Source organism: Lycorma delicatula, chromosome 3, assembly GCF_047948215.1.
Source record: "Lycorma delicatula isolate Av1 chromosome 3, ASM4794821v1, whole genome shotgun sequence".
Taxonomy (NCBI): domain Eukaryota; kingdom Metazoa; phylum Arthropoda; class Insecta; order Hemiptera; family Fulgoridae; genus Lycorma; species Lycorma delicatula.
The window spans coordinates 89362034-89379339 of NC_134457.1; the positions used below are offsets into that span (position 1 = coordinate 89362034).

The 17306-nt window shown below is 30.6% G+C and overlaps 2 protein-coding genes across 2 annotated transcripts; one reads left to right on the forward strand and one right to left on the reverse strand.

Annotated features, from left to right (window-relative positions):
* Nucleotides 1–5188: 5188 nt before the first annotated feature.
* On the reverse strand, nucleotides 5189–7475 carry LOC142321785 (alpha-ketoglutarate-dependent dioxygenase alkB homolog 7, mitochondrial). Its single transcript, XM_075360172.1, has one exon. The coding sequence runs from the start codon at nucleotides 7384–7386 to the stop codon at nucleotides 6616–6618; it is 771 nt and encodes a 256-aa protein (XP_075216287.1). The 5' UTR covers nucleotides 7387–7475; the 3' UTR covers nucleotides 5189–6615.
* Nucleotides 7476–7714: 239 nt separating this feature from the next.
* On the forward strand, nucleotides 7715–13080 carry ND-13B (NADH dehydrogenase (ubiquinone) subunit ND-13B). Its single transcript, XM_075360173.1, has 3 exons — nucleotides 7715–7865; nucleotides 10537–10698; nucleotides 12786–13080. Exons 1-3 carry the CDS (start codon nucleotides 7833–7835, stop codon nucleotides 12957–12959), a joined length of 369 nt encoding a protein of 122 aa, XP_075216288.1. The 5' UTR covers nucleotides 7715–7832; the 3' UTR covers nucleotides 12960–13080.
* Nucleotides 13081–17306: the final 4226 nt, after the last annotated feature.

Below are 17306 nucleotides of genomic sequence, written 5' to 3' on the forward strand. Positions count from 1 at the left end.
TGTTTTAATTAAAGGTTATCTCATGCAAACGCTCACACACACAACACGCAGTTGTGTATGTGTTATGTATCTAACTAAATAAGCACACGTTTTTTCAATTTATAGAATAATATTTATTTATTAAAATACAATGAATGGTTACGAAAGGAACATTGCAAAAGAAAATTGATAAAACTGTCCCAGATCATCATTCCAATCCTCGATTCAGTAGTCAGCTTAGATCGATATCTCGAACATTGAGGTACAACAGCTTCCTACGCTTATTGAAAAAATATGATTGACCATTTGACTTCCTTGTACGCCAATTAAAATACACGTACACATTTAAAAAAAAAATGGAAAGTACATAAAATTTTATTTCATTAATAACTTATGATGTTTTTTTCATATTTTTTTAATTGAATTATTATTTATCGTAAAATTTATTTTACAATCAGAGGTTAATAATTATTAATAAATCAATATATTTAAATTACAAAAGAAAGAAGATGAAGTCTGATTAGAAAAGATGTGCCTTCCCCTTGAAAGAGCAAACATTTCATTAATTAAAATTTCATATGGCTATAACTCTGGAACCAATGAAAATAATTACCTTTTATGACACATATCGTTGAAAAGCTCTCGATGAGGGCTTATTACTGCAGTTAAGAAAAAGTCTAAAATCCAAATTTTCTGGATTTTGGGCTTTTTGGACACTTTTGGTTCAGTCGATTGCAATCAGAAGGGGAGGTGCACAACTAGATGTTACAACAGTCCTAAATTCAAAATCCTACGGCTAATCGTTTTTGAGTTATGCAAGATATATACATACATACGTACGTACAGACGTCACGCCGAAACTAGTCAAAACGGATATTTCCGTTGAAATCTGAAAACCGAATTTTTTGCGATCACAGTACTTACTTTACTTCGTACAAGGAAGTAAAAATGTTGAATTTATATACATTGAAAAGTATTGAATGATAAAAAATGACTAAAATATAAAAGTTATGGATTAAAACCCCATCAAGTTTAAAAAGGTTACGTCGTAGTTCTTGTTGGCAGTTTACGTTTCCTTTCTGGTCGTCTAAAAATAGGTTGTTGCTGCACTACGGTTGCTCTTGAGGTTCCCGCACGGCCTCAGGAGGCGCCGGGTGGAGCTCTTGAGGTTCCCGCACAGCCTCGAGAGGCGCCGGGTGCAGCCTCTCTGGGGGATCACTTCTTGGTTCGTCATACGTGCGTAGTGACAGAGCAAATGTCACTGTTTTCTTTGGTTTTGAATCGATAAAGACTATAGTAATTGATCAATGTCTCTTCACGGAATATCCGTCGCCAACAAGCTTAACCATGTAGTAAAGTTTCCAAGCTTCTGGACTACAGTTCCAAGTCTCCATATTGGTTTCGCAGTGGAGCGATACCACCTTGCTTGTACTTGATCTCCTACGCTTAGTTGACGTGCTCTGGGAGTGATGTTGGAAGGTGATAGTGTACGTGGTGGTAACCCACCGGGTTGGTCTAGTGGTTAACGCGTCTTCCCGAATCAGCTGATTTGGAAGTCGAGAGTTCCAGCGTTCAAGTCCTAGTAAAGCCAGATATTTTTACATGGATTTGAATACTAGATCGTGGATACCGGTGTTCTTTGGTGGTTGGGTTTTCAATTAACCACACATCTCAGGAATGGTTGAACTGAGAATGTACAAGACTACACTTCATTTACACTCATACATGTCATCCTCTGAAGAATTATCTAAACGGTAGTTGCCGGAGGCTAAACAGGAAAAAGAAAAGTGTACGTGGTGGTGATAGTTTCAGAAGGTCTAATTTAATACCTAATCTTCGTTTTAGGTATAATTCTGATGGTGATTTATTGGATGAGAGAGGTGTAGATCTATAACGCACTAAGATCTCTTGAATTTTTCTTTGAATGGGTAGTTCAGATGAAGTCATTGCCTGTGAAGTTTACTTGAAAGTACTCTGTACATTGCGTTCGGCGAGCCCGTTGGTAGCGGAATGACCCAGTGCTATAAACTTTTGAAGTTTGCCGTGGTCGGAACAAAATTTTGTAAAGGTTTCACTTTTGAAGATCGTTGCATTATCGGAGACCAGTATTCTTGGTAGGCCGTGAGTGAGAATATATCTTGAAGGTATTGAATGATTAAATCTGTTGTTGGTGCATTCTTGGAGTAACGGACTTCCAACCATCGGGACTTTGCATCGAGTAAACTAAAATATGCAAAGCCTTAAATTTAAACAATTTTTATTATATGGAATCTGAAAGCCTTCTTCGACTTATTCTTTGACTGAAAACCTACGTAAGGCGTAACAGACAAAAATATCTCTTTTAAGATTTAAAAATGAAATAATTAGGTTAGTTCTTAAAATATTTTCATAAGTAAACGAAATGTTTAATATCCAAACTCACAAGTTATAGTGTTTGTAATATCTGAAAGCGGGTCAGTAGTGAGCTGTGGCATCCTCTCTACTGTGGCTGTTACTATCACCCGGCGACTTCTCTTCACATCAGCAACCGAAGTAGTATATCCAAGTCACATTTTTTAATTTGCAATGCCTTGCACCGTATCCAATTGTGACGTTACTATTATAGTAACGAAATAAATTCTGGTGATTTGTTATTACTGTAAAAATAAAATTATTTATGCCTAATATTTTGTTCAAGAGGTATATGAAATTATTTATTTCTTGAAAGTAAATGTATTTTTTTTTTCAAGCACGTTAAACTAAGGTTTTGCTATAAATAAGCACAAACAATGACGTAATACAAAAGTATATAAAATGAGTTGTTTATTTATTATAATGTTAAGATTTTCTTTGACGTCGGACAGTTATTTACGAATATTATTTTTAAACAACAGGTAGGCATTACTTTTCTAGCAACTAGTAGCAAGTCGCTACTAGTTCCGCATGCCGGCTTATAGGAAGGAAGTGGAGGCACCTTGCGGGTAGGTCCCGCCTTTAGATTTTACATATATTATACTAGACTTATGTAATAATATTACGGGAATGAATTTTCCAGTGTCTACCGCGATTTGAGGCATTAACCATTTATGTCGAGATCAATTTTTCCAGTTACTGTATATTTGCGAAAAAATAGCCTACACACCTTTTTGCGGGAAACAAATCACGTTCACAAAGGGTGAATTGCGCATATCTGTGTTTGCAGTTCCTATGATAGTTTTCTGTTTCCCATATTTGTACGTCGTATTTTTCCGTAAATATGTAACGCACCCCCGTCACCAAAAATTAGGGGAAGAAAGAAGTCGCTTCGTCACCACATTCCTGCATATTCACACAGAAATCTTTACGCAAGATTTTATAGTAGTTATAATTTAAATTGATATAGGCGTAATTTTCAACAATTTCTGCAAAACTTTTCCGCATGGTAGATTGCGGAACTTGCAATTCTAAACTTGCTGATATAGTAGATTTTCCATAACTACGTTGGCGAACAACGTGAACATGATCAACTTAACATTCTGATTACATCTTCCAAAATTTTTCGTTTTACATAGACACCTTGTAATATCTTATTGTTTTCTCCATTCATAAATGGACTGCCTTGTCGATGGTCGGCCTCTACTCCATGATAGTAATGGAGTTTGCTTTGGGTAATTCAAGCACACAAAAATCTTTTTTGCAGGAGTAGCAGTCATCTTTTTAATTGGTTTAAGCGAAACAATAAGTATTATTATCAACATCAGTTTATCAACTTAAATTCCTTGTAAAACCATATTATTTAGTCTTTGCAAAAAAAAAAAGTTAAAAATTTATTATTAACCATCAAAGTATCTATTTCATTTGTATTCAAAGTTGGTCACTAATAGAACCAACTATCATTTGCTTTAAATTAAACTTTAATCTTTTAACATTTATTATTTATTGGTTGTGTAAAAATATGTTTAAGTGTTTGCATTTTTTCATAATCAAGTATCTTGATTGAATTACTAACACTGAACCAAATTTGATAAAAATGATATTTTTAATACCTAATATAAAAGTTGTTTTTAGACATTTATGTAAATGTCACTGTTGTTGTGACCTTGATATTATTGGTGGTTTTTTGGTTTTTAGTTAGAGATGTGCATTTAGAATTTGCATTATAAAAATTATGCTGATTTGAATTATATCCATTCATTTAGTAAATATTTATAAATCATAATGTTCAAATAAGTTAAAATGTGGTCCTTTATTTAAAATATAGAATATTAATGATGGTTGATTAATTAACATAATGGTGAACTGTGGATTCATACATTAGAACATTACAAAACAGATAAAATATACAAAAATATTACACTAAGTGAACAGTTACAATTCAAATCCAATGCACATTTGACCCCATTCTAAATAAGTGTTAACCTAACGATCTCTGCGAAAAAAAATTACCAGAAATAATATCAGCCGACACTAGGATAATAAATACAACACTTTTTTTTGTCTCCAGGACCACCATTATGTATTGCTTCAGAGGATGTGATGAAATGACAATTTTGTAGCATGTGGAAATGTCATTTCTGACTGGAATTCGAACCTGGTATCTCCAGATGAAAGGCCGAGATACTACGATCGTGCCACAGAGGCTGGCTAATACATTACCTATCACTGGAACATGACAACAAGAATAACTAAAAACGTGTTTAATTACTCTTGATAAAAACATACATTTATAAAATGTAGTTAAGTTTGCCATTTCAGAAATGTATAATTTAAAATAATTTTCATATCTGCAAAAACACAGAAAAAATAATAGTATTCATTTAAATAATAGTACAATTTTAAATTAGACGACTACAAAAGAATTATAACTTTTGAATATATATTTTTAATTTGTAAATTTTACAATAAAAATCATGTATTATTGATATTTTTACTGTAAAATTGATAGTATTTATAACTGTAACAATTTTGTAACTGGAATGATCACTGTACAGCATGTTATATGCTGAAATTTTATTCTTTTGAAAAAATTTAACTCTTACATGCAAATAGTTTTTATTTTTTAACTTGCTATTTCACATCCAAATTTATAGAAGTATTCTGATCAATTGATTGACCCAATAAATGTTATGTTCAGTTTGGTTTGATAAGATTAAACAAAAGTAAATAACCTAAATAGGAGAAAGAAGTTTCATTAAAGAATATTTTTTATAAAAATGGTACTTAGCTGAAATATTTTACATTGGAAATAAAAAAAAAAATGTTGAAAAAAACATTTTATTTGTGAGAGATGAGGAATTTAACATAATTTATGTAATATGTAACACTTTATTATTAATGTAATGAAAATGATATTATGTAGGTAATATTATTTTTATATCATGTTCTTAAAATACTATTTCACAATAGTCAACAATCACTGAAATATATAAATACTGGAATGGGCACTGCCTATGTCCAACATGAGACAGACAGATTTAGAGGTATAGTTTTCATTATCGCACAGTGCAGCGCATGCACATTCCCTTCAGAAAGTGATTCCATAAAACTTAATTGTAGTTAATATTAAGTGATAAAATCTCATAATTCTATTTAATTAATAGAAAAATTTCAATGCTTATAAATATTAAATAAATGTTGAGTTAATCATTGTATCATATAAATGTTTTTATAAAAACTTTCTACAATAACTTGAATTATGAAAGATAACTTGTGATTTGTGATGAGAGAGATCGTCACAAACTTTTTGAACAGACTGTAGACAAAGAGAGGTATACCTCTAAATCAGCTATCTTTGTTTGCACGGATTTCTAATGCTAGTGCCCATTCCAGTATTTCTATATTTCAGTGCCAACAATATAATAAGGACTTGATTACATTAAAAGTAAAACCATAAAAAACTTACCTTTTTCAACCTAGTTGGCTCGAAGTGTGGCTGTGAAATCACAAGTATTTTTATTCATAATTTTAATAAGTACACGTAAAATAGATTTATAAATAAATAAGTTTTATAATCTCACAAAACATTTTGGCATGTGTATAACATATTGAAGTTAAGAAATTTCATTTTATCATTTGAAAAAATTTAGAATCTATTTGCATGAAATACAAACTCGTGAATCAAACAAATTAAGTGAAATCAGTAAACTAGTGAATAAACAAAAATAATCATTTTTTACATAAAAGAAAAAAAAGTTAAAAAATAAGATTCAGCAGTGTATTTATTTTTTTTTAAACCAACATAATTTGTATTAAATGAACATAATTCATGAAACATTATCTCCAGTTATTCACATCAAATAGACCTAATAGATTTCACATGATGGTTAATTCACCAGTCATTGTAACTCAATGAACTTCATTTTAATCATTCATAAAACACCAGCAGCTTAAAACAAAGTGATTTTGGTTTATAAAGGAATTAACTCTCTTAATCAACATACTGTACATTATTTTCATAAAACCTTTCTACTTAACATAAATGAAATAATGCATACAATATCTACTATTTTAGCTAATATCAACTAATACTCAAATAAACATATTTTACAATCATGTGTTTTAGAGAAATATTAATGCTTTTATTTGAAACAATATAATACTGGGAAATAAAGTTGACTAACTATTAAAAATAAAAACCTGTTCTAAAACACATAAAATAAATTAGCTACATTCTTTATTTTATAAATCTTCTCTCTCAGGTTCATTTCTACAAATAACAGAAATTCGTCTTGTTTTTTTCACAGGGATTTGTTTAAAAACAGACAAATTATTAGGTAAAATTTCATGTGTATAATCATATCTAGCAGAATCTTTCATGATATATAAAGACCTCCTATTCAAGAGAACATGAATAACTTTCTCTTTTTCTTTTTCATTCACCAAACGCATTACAGAATCTGAAAGTAAACTCAATCCTGTAATTACATTACCACAGAAGCGTACACTATCAATATGTGGCTTTATGTGACCATCCTCTGCTAAATCCAGTACATGAACAAGAGCCAAAGTTTGACTGCCATTTGGAAATGCGAAATTTTTAACACGATTCAAAATTTCGGTATTTCCTTCATTCCATTTCAATCTTTCTGTTTCACGATAACCATGAATTGCATCATCCCAATGATCAAATTCATATCGAAGTCTCTTCATATACGGCTCAATTTCATGTAATATGGAGTTTTCTTCAACCTCACTTAAAAAGTTTTTAATCACAACCATATCATGTTGAATTACTTCTTTTGTTTTTGAATCAAAACAATCACTAAATGTCAAATATTCCTCGGCATTCTGTTTCAAATTTTTTAGTAACTGGCTGTATGAATGTTTTGAAGTATTGAAATAATTGGGTTTGAAATTATAATTAAAACATTTCCACAAACTAAACTTCGAGACAATCAAAGGATTGGTAAATATATTTCTGAAAACACACGTTAACTTATGTACATCCATATCGTAACATTAATTTATTTTTAAAAAAATAAACAGTTAACTTCTATAACCTAGAAATAACGGCAAACTAACCTACAAATATTCTATCTTACACAATATATATATATATATATCAGTTGTTCTTGATCTCGATTATTTGTATCGAACTTGTTTTGTTATAATTCATAGGTTTAATGTAAGTTTTTGCTTATAGAATTTTTTACAGATAAAATCATTACTTGATTGTGTAAGTTAACAAATAAAATTAATAATTATAAACGAAAGAAGTAAGATTATTTTTCCAGTTTTTTAAGAAAATGAAAAATATCGTTTTAAGATATCAATTTAGATATGAGTATCGATTATTCGTTTTCGATATTTAAATTTAATGAAAACGATTATTCTTGTGTTAGGGGTCATGTGAACAGTTGTTCCGAAGATTCAGGGTTTAGAAGAAAATTTTCGTTATGTCGAAAATTGTTAAAGAAGCTTTGAAAAAGGTGTGTAAACTAATATAAATTTTGTATTTACTTTTAAACTTTCACATTATCATTGTTTTTTCAATGTTTATATCAGTAATTAGTGTTTGTTATTGGATAATTTGTGTTCCACGTATTGTTATTTATTTTGTAATAACAAAAAATTATTTTAATATGAAGCAATTAAAAATTATTCTTAAAGGTTACTCGTTAATAAAGTATATTTTACTTAGTGTCGTGGTCATAACCTTTTCTTAAGATAATCAGGTGTTCAACTTAAAAAAAAGCCCATCACTTTGTTTAATCCATAAATAATTGTTACAGGCAAACACATAATAATTTGCAGAAGATGTTGAAAATGATCTCCATCCACTTCTATGCACTTATCAACATGTTTGACCATGTTTTTGGCTATTCTTTTTAGCTGTACCCTGTCTATGATCTAGATTGCATTGGTCATGTATGATTTAATTTCCTGCAGGGTGTGTGGATTGCTTCTATAAACAGTCTCTTTTAAGTAATCCCATAGAAAGCAGTTGGAGTAGTCAGATCAGGGGATGTTGGTGGCCACAAACCTTTAGAAATGATTTCTCCATAAAAAAAAAACCTGTCAAGCATCTACCTAATAGAGCGAGTTGTGTGGTAAGTGGTGCTGTCCTGTTGCAACCATCAGTCACAGTCATCCTCGTGCTGTAAGGCTATAAACTGTTGATAATTTCATGGTAGATAGCCACATCCACAGTTTTTAAAAAAAAAATAAGGGACCTATAAGTCACAATGAAACTGCACACTGTATGGCTATTTTTTTGTGGGTGTAGATTTAAAGAAAATGTACAGGTTTTCAATTTCTCGAGTCCAATATTTCTGACTATTAACATAGCATGCAATACATGGTGTAATCATTCATATACACGCATTATTACACTGCATGACTGTGTTTTTCACATATAAAGTATGATTATACCATGATGTAATCAATCGTGCTTTATCTGTGAAAAACACGATCTAAAATGTCATTGTTACCTCTAATGAAATTTTTTAACAACTGACAATGGTGAGCCCTTTTAGCATAATCAGTACTATTTGTATGATAAACCTGCATTTGTTATGTATAAAATTTCAACATTTTCCTCACTGCAGAGTGGGCTGGACCTAGTGAAATGTTCTTTTCCATTGATTCTGGTTGAAAGAATGATTAATTCTAGTTAGTACATATCTTTATAACAGAGAACAGTGGTTTCACTCATAGAAAAATTGTTTCCAGCTGGTGACAGGATTTTTCAGCAAGATCTTGAACCTTGCCATAATGCTAATAAAATGCAAAAACTTCTTCACTGAAAATGGTTTAAATGTTCTTCCATGGCTGATTAATAATCAATTTGTAAGCAAACACTTGGCAAAGAAGACAACAAACATTTTTGTGATTTCTTCAATAATCAAGATAATTTCATGAAATGAACTGAAAAAAAAAAACATGTAAAAAACTAGTTGAATCAGTGCCTAAATGTAGTGAGGAGGTAATAAAGAAGAAGGGAGAACTTATCACTTATTAACTACGTACTCTATTGTTAATAAATTATGTATTAAGTTTATTGTTTTTCATTGAGAGTTCCAAATAATTTGAGCAGTATTGTGTACTGTGATACTGCTCTGATCAAGGTTTTACTACAGTTTCCCTTTAACACTCAGAATTATGCTGGGACAGTACTTTTTTCTATTCCTAGAATGGCTTGTCTATCTGTTCCTGATGTAATATACATTATGTATATTATCTCTTTTGATCGGAATAGAGATAAAATACAATATATTGATAAATTAATGATTAAATAAATAATAGATTCTTAAATAAATAAAATTTATTTATTGATAGATTCAAACTGGAGTTTAATTTTTAAGTTATTAAATAATAAATCCATTAATTTGTGAAATTCTCAATAATACTGAATGTGTTTGATAAAATCTTTCTGCTTCTTGTTTGGTTGTATTTATAGGACCATTTATGTTATGGCTGTATGTTATTATATTTCCTTTCTATAACATTCAAAACATTTTTTTTTTAACTGTGTATCGTAAGTATGTACATTGCTAAAATTAAAAAAAACTTTTAAAAAAGAAGAACTTATCTTTGATTATACTAGAGCCTACAAAAATAAAAATCCAAAATTATCAAATGTGGTAGAACATGTAAATATTTTACAACTATAAAATTAAAAAAATAATGTAGGCTATTTATTTTATATTCTCAAGCCAAGTTAAAAATCACAAAAATATATCGTTCCATACAAAATGTAAAAATCTAGTATATATATTTTGTATTTATTTTTCACATTAAGTATTACTGCATTAATAATAATAATGATTAAAAATCAAGATTAAAGGCGATTTTAGGAGGATATCTTTCAGTTGGTGGTCTTGTTTTACTACTCCTATTTTGTGGTTTAATATATGAGCCTTGAGTTGATTATCAACATTTATTTTTATTTGTAGATACTCATTTCACTTTTTTTCTGATTTTGTGCAGGTATCAGTGTTATTGCTATGATTTAAATAAACTATATTTACATACAAGGCAAGTTGTACTAGTGAAATACTGAAGCTGTTCTGATGTCATTTTTGCTTATTTGATATTGTAACTAGTCAGGTCATAATATTTTTTATCACTTGTGTAATTGTTTTATTTTAAAATTTTCAGTCAACTGGACTTACTGGATTAAAAGTTTCCAGAGATCCTCATAATCAGTTGTCCATTGTTTACAAGAAGATTCTTCGTACGATTGCTAAAATGCCTTCTGATGCTTCTTATAGAAAATGCACTGAAGAAATTATTAACAAGAGATTGCATGCTGTTAATACTGTAAGTACTATTTTATTGGGAAATGGGTGATAATAAAAGTATTTTCGTAAAATAGAATATGTCATTTTATTACAAACATATGAGAATGATGCTTTGCATTATACCTTTCATTTATGTTTTAAATATGATATGTATCAAATTTAACTACAGTATTTTGTATGTTTGTATAAGAGTCCAAACTGTAGATTTTTTGTCATGAATCACTATTTACACTGTGACAAGACTTGTAAATAACAGAGCAGTAACAAATAAGACTAAATTACAGTTTTAATAAATTTATAGACTAATAACCACCAGAAGTTATAGTCTTAATATTGAAACTATTTTAACTGGAACATGTCTAGCCTTATCACACTTCTTTATTGGCATAACATTCAGTAAATTTTAATAATTTTGAGTGGATTACTTTTAATGTTATAATTATATTATTTTAATATTAAGATTTTTGATTTCATTTTTTGACAAAAGATTAATGTATAGATAATTTTTATTTGTACATATTGATGTACCCAGGAAGTTTATTTGTAGCAGAAAAAGTTGTTTTTGCAATAAGAGCTACCAGATACGTTGAATAAAAAACATTTAAAGTTAGAAGTAATTGAACACTTTTATTATTTTATAACAGTATAATCCAATTACATTTTTGTATGAAAAATAACATTGGAAAAAATGACATGTTAGTCATTTGTAGAAATAGCTAATCTTTTATTGAGATTTTCTAAGAATTTTAATCTAATGCATGGTTTTTTCTTATCGTTTAAAGATAATTGTTTTCAATCTCTTTAATTACGTACTAATCCTTATATTTAAATTCACAGATAGTTTGTGGATTGTTGTCAACTACCGTACTTTTCCACTTTTGAGATTAATCCCATGGTATCAAACTCCAAGATCTTGGAGCCAATTCACATCTGTTTTTGTGTGAGAATTCTGCCTCTGCTTTGTTGTCTGTTTGTTATTTCCTTTTATCTTTTGGAACCACATTACGTCCAAATCCATAACAGACAATCCTGGCCATGAAAAAGTCAACATTCTGCGGTAATATTAACCATTTTATGTAATTACCATTTGGCCATCTTCATTTTTTAAAAAGTAGCTATTGCTGAAAATAATGCCTCTAACCTATAAATTTTACCAAAGAGTAACATGTGGATGACTTGAGAATTCATAGATTTCTCTTGGAATTTCTTATGCACTAATTTGTTTATGGATGCGTAAAGGTGAGAATGGGCTTCATCACTGAAAATTATTTTCTTTATAAAATCTTGATCAGCTGGTTTTTTTTCCAAGTACCAAATCAACAAACTCAGTCTACTGGCTTCAATTCCTTTGTTAACAGAGATAACCATAAAGAAGGAAGATAACCATATAAACCATCATGAAGGAAGATAAACCATATCTTCCTTTCAAATTTTCCATTTGAATTGGTAATGTCTAACTTTTGTGAACAGTGTAGAATCATAATTCTTGTACCTTCAACATCACTTTCGTGAATTGTGACAGTGTTTTCAGTGTAATAAGTTGAACAAGTTGACTGAGGTGTCTGTACATTTTTAAAGAACCAGTTTCTTTGAATGTGTGCATTATACAATAAATTGTTTTCTCTTTTGGTTGTAATTTTATAGATGAAAATCATGAAATTTTTCAAAAATTTAGTAATCTGCTTTGACAGTATAGGATATTATTCTAGGAATTATTTCATGATTAAAATTATAATTGGCCAACATTGGACTGATGTGAAACGCAACAGTCAAACAGTATTGTCATATGCACAAGTGTTTGTTCCCTTAACTCTGGCAGTTCTTGGGAAACCTGTTATATTGTTCTTGTTTATATTCTCTTAATTGTCATTAGATTTTAATAATACTAATGAACTAAATTTAATAATTTTCATTATACACAAAAATCTTGCATATTATATATCTTATTTGTTTCTTATTTTAAATAAGAAAAGAACTTAAGATGAAAAGATTGTTAAATATTAAAAGTACATGGTAGGATCTATCAATGAAGTAATAGGAAAATGTATCTCGTAAATAAATGTTCCAAATTTTTGATAATAAAATTTCTGTTTTGTTTTTGTTTAGACAACCAGTGTAGAAGATTTGGAGAAGAAAGTGAATTGTGGGCAAGCAGAGGAGTTAATTCAGCAAGCAGTTTATGAATTGGATTTGGCCAGAAAAATGCTAACTTGGAAACCATGGGAACCTCTTATACAGGAGCCTCCACCTAACCAGTGGAAATGGCCTCCAGTAAAATAAAAGTTGAAAAAAGTATCAAAACAAAATCTTAGATAAATATTTTCATTGAAATATTTAACCTAAATTTATTATGTAATTGTAGTTCTGTTATTTACTTTATTAAAAATTTCATTTCTGGTGATATTGTAATTTTTAATATCCCTATTATAATCATTGACTTAATACAAGTATTAGCCCAGATATTTTTTATTAATATCATTTTTATGACCTTTTTATTTTGTCTTACTTTAGGAAAAAGATTCATGAACTAAATTTGTAATGGGGAATGATAAGCATTTGTATAACACGCATTGTTTGTACATGACACTATTTCTTATAATTAGATTTTGTCTACCACAAAAGATTTTCTCAATTGCAAAATTTTTACATACAAACAAGCACGTGATGAGGGGGAAGATACTGTCCAAATGTTGTCTGCAAGACAGTGTATTGGTTTCCTTATTGTGGGTGCTGGAGTTTGATTCACTTCTGCAGTTGAGGTTGCCCACCGGGTGTTGCATCGTGGTTTATGCTGACTATGAGCTCCTGCTGGTTGAAGAAGGTTTCACAGAGGAGAGTTGAATTCACTTGAGCTATGGGGTCATCAACATAAGATGTCGTTTAGCCTGGAGAAGACCACAATGATGCTTCTCAAAGGCTGTTTGGCTGTGAGACAGTGAGTTCACATATCGATGTCAGGCCAACGTATTAGATATGTTCAGGTTCAAAGTACCTCAGGGTGTTTCTTGATGAGAAATTTCAGTTTAAGTATGTCATGGGGAAGGCCTGTAATGCCTTCTTCAGAATTCGATGTGTGGTCAATCCTGATTAGGGTCTTAATTTTAAGACTATGAGTATCTTGTATAAGGGCGTCTATGAGGCAATTATGCTATATCTGGTACCTGATTGGGTGGATAGGCCAAAATTTAAAAGCTGTTGGGATATTTTGTTACGGACTCAACACCTTATGTTGCTAACGGTAATGGGTGGTTACCATACAATTTCACAGGAGGTGATCTTGGTGATTGCAGGCGTGAAACCGAGACTTGGTTGTGTCTGAGTGGCAACAGGTTATGTTGCTAAGAAGTCAGATGAATTGACTTCGGAGAAAATAAGGGAGATAGAACAGCATGGTGTTACCGTGTGACAGGCCAGATGGAATGAGACAGAGTGTGGGCATTATACGCATGATCTTTTCCCTAACATTAATTTGGACACCTCTTGGGTACACCTGAATAAGTATGTGGTGCAATTTCTTTCAGAGCATGGTGCTTTTCGGGACAGACAATAGAAATTTGGCCTGGCGGACTCTGTTATGTGTCTCCAATGTGGATTGTTGGATATGTTTATCATGTGATATATGAATGTATTAGGTATGACTTAATGCACACAGAGACCATTTCTTGGTTCTTGATATTATCAGATCGACACTTGATCTCCACGTTGATTGGAAAAGCCAGGTCGAATGGGTGATCGTACAAAGTTTTACTGCATATTTGGCAAAAGAAAGGGTCGCTGAAGGGGTGTGATGTTCTCTTGGACTTTCCTTCTTTGTGTTTATGTTTGGTTTTATTGTTATTTTGTTAATGTTTTTGTTTCTGTTTGGTTATAATTTTTTTGTTTTTTGTTGGTTATGTTATATTACATTATTTAATGTTAGTGTTATTACTAATGTTTTGTTAGTGTTTTTGTGTTACATTTTATGATTCATTGTGTGTCGAAATCATTTTTACCTTTCGGGTAGGTAAAGTTCAGTTCCTTTGTTCTTAGAAAGTCATTCAGTCTCGTTTGAAACTTGGCTAAATGTGTTTTATTTGGAGTTTATTTTAGTTAGTAGTACACCAATGGGAATGTTGCTTGTGGCATTCACATCGATGGCATCCTGGCTAAGGCTTGACTGAAAGATGTCACTGCCGAGGTACTGAAGATGACCTCCAGTAAAGCCCATAAGGGCTAGGTTCAGAGGGAGTGGCGTGGCAATCAAAACTGTCACATGGAGGGTGTCCTCCCCTATTGGGTCAGGCATTTGACTGGTTAGTTTGACACATTACACAATTACTTTTACATATATATATATATATATAAATGTATTTAAATTATATTTTACCACCTAGTACAGAATGTTGAGATAATGAGATAAGATGTATTTTACCTTATGAAAGTACTTTCATGGTGTTTGTGTGTGTGTGTGCGTGTGCACGCGTGTTTGTTTGTGTCTTCATGTAAACAGTTGAAGTAGGTTTTGTTTTCAAATGATGGTTAGTGAAAGATTTTGCCAAGTTTTCTGCTTTCAAACTCAAATAATGGTATACTAAAACTATACACAGGTTATTGAATAGATTAGTGGTTATACATATAATATTGCATACAACATTGAAAAAAGTAGTCACAGAAATGTATCTTTAGTAGTTCCTAAGAGAATTCTGGTAAAATAAAAAAAAAAGTCAAAAAAGCATGGGTTTTTTAGGTTTGGTTTAAATCTACTTTGTTAAATTTCCAATAATAAAACTTGATGCCAATTTGTAGATAATTTGATAGAAAGATTGTAGAGAATTTAATTCTGAAAAATTGATGTAAAGTCAATAAAACAATAAAATTGTTAAAAATCCATTATTATACAGCCAGACAAAAAATTCTGAAAATCTTGCTCTACTAATTCTACAATATCGTATTTAATTTTTTTATTTCTTTCAGTCCATTGTTTAGCCACTAGGATCACTAATTAGAAAATATTAGTAATGTAAGTACCGTTTGAATAAGTGCAATGGTTAACTTTTTAAACATTGTTGTGCATATTAATCAATTTAAACCTTAGTATAAAATAAAAGTATACACACTTTTATTAATGATTTTGTTTGACACATTTAATGATTTTTTGTGTTCTACGTACATAGTATTAAATACATATATACAGGATGTCCTTTAAAGGTGAGGTCAAACTCTAGAAGTGATTCTACTCAGCATACTGAAGAAAAAATTTCCAGTGGACATAGGTCTGAAAACGCATATTTTTCTTTCTATCTACCATTATGTTTTTTAAGAAAAAAATTATTTGAAGATAATGCAATAAAATTTTGTACTTATTTTAAACTAACATTTTTTTTAATAGGAGAAAAATAACACTATGATCAACATTTGTAGGGTTTGTATTGGTAATACTGTTATGTCAATGGAAAAATGGACTATCTACCAAGAGGAATAAATATATAAGTATAAATTCAATAAACTTTCTGTCTTACTTGTGATTTAAAAAATAAAATTAATAATTTGAATTTTTAAGTTATATTCAGTTATGTAATTTTTTTATTTTTATTATTCTTTTTGTCTGTTTGGAACCCATGAAGAAGAAACAAATATTCTAGTTCATTTAAATCTGTTAAATGACTATGAGGTATTATGGGTACTGGCACAAGAAGCTCAAATTTGGTAGACCCAGTAGGGAAACGTTTATGGTTGTAAAAACAAAATACTTAAAAAAGTTACTTGTACATATGTTAAAATTTTGAATTTCGGTTAGATAAGGGTTCAGTTGAAACTGGGAGCTGTGGAGAGTATAGAAGCAAAAAAGTAGGAGGATATGTGCTGATTAGAGCACAGGATGAGGAGTACTTTAAAGGATAAAATTTTCGGAAATCTCTGTACTTTTATGGGAGTAACTGGTGTAATTATAGATATATGAGGGCGAGTAAAAACTTATTTAAATTTTTTGTATTATAATTTATTTACATAGAGGTACTTAGACCTTGTTTATACAAGGTTGTATAGTCTCTTCCCTTGTCAATTTGCTTGGTCCAATGATCCACAAGCTCACTTTTTCATTCCAAGAAGAAGGTTTTTTTGGTCATGAAGCCACTTTTTGCAATGCTTCCTGTACATCTTAAGTTTGTGGAAAATCGACGACCTTGCAAAGCATTCTTGAATGCCCAAATAGGAGAAAGTTGGAGGGTGCAAAATCTGGGCTACAGGGAGGGAGTTATTGTACCTCAAAATGCAGCTTGATGCAAAGGTGAATCAAATATAAACAGTAATTTTTTTTATAAATTTATTGATTAATAATATACATAATTCATACCTTCATCATTTCCTTACTTAGTCTCCTGCATGATCTACACACTTTTGCCAACGATTTGGAAGTTTGAATAGTCCTTGTTCATAAAAAGTTTGAGGCTAAATCGTCAACCAATTGCACACGTCCTCCTCGATGTCTTCATTGTTTTCAAATTGTTCCCCTCCAAGTGATTCTTTCAAGGACTCAAGCACAAAATAATCACAGGGGAACAAATTTGGACTATAAGGAGGGTGGTAGAGGGTTTCCCAATGTATATTTTTCAATTTATCCCTTGTCAAAATCGCAGTGTGCGGCCTGGC

What these genes read in the sequence shown, in the direction of transcription:
- LOC142321785 (XM_075360172.1), bottom strand. Translation starts at nt 7,386, where the DNA reads ATGGATGTACATAAGTTAACGTGTGTTTTCAGAAATATATTTACCAAT.
- ND-13B (XM_075360173.1), top strand. Translation starts at nt 7,833, where the DNA reads ATGTCGAAAATTGTTAAAGAAGCTTTGAAAAAG. An exon ending in TTAAAGAAGCTTTGAAAAAG is followed by an intron (nt 7,866 to 10,536) that starts GTGTGTAAACTA and finishes TAAAATTTTCAG; the next exon opens with TCAACTGGACTTACTGGATT. An exon ending in GATTGCATGCTGTTAATACT is followed by an intron (nt 10,699 to 12,785) that starts GTAAGTACTATT and finishes GTTTTTGTTTAG; the next exon opens with ACAACCAGTGTAGAAGATTT.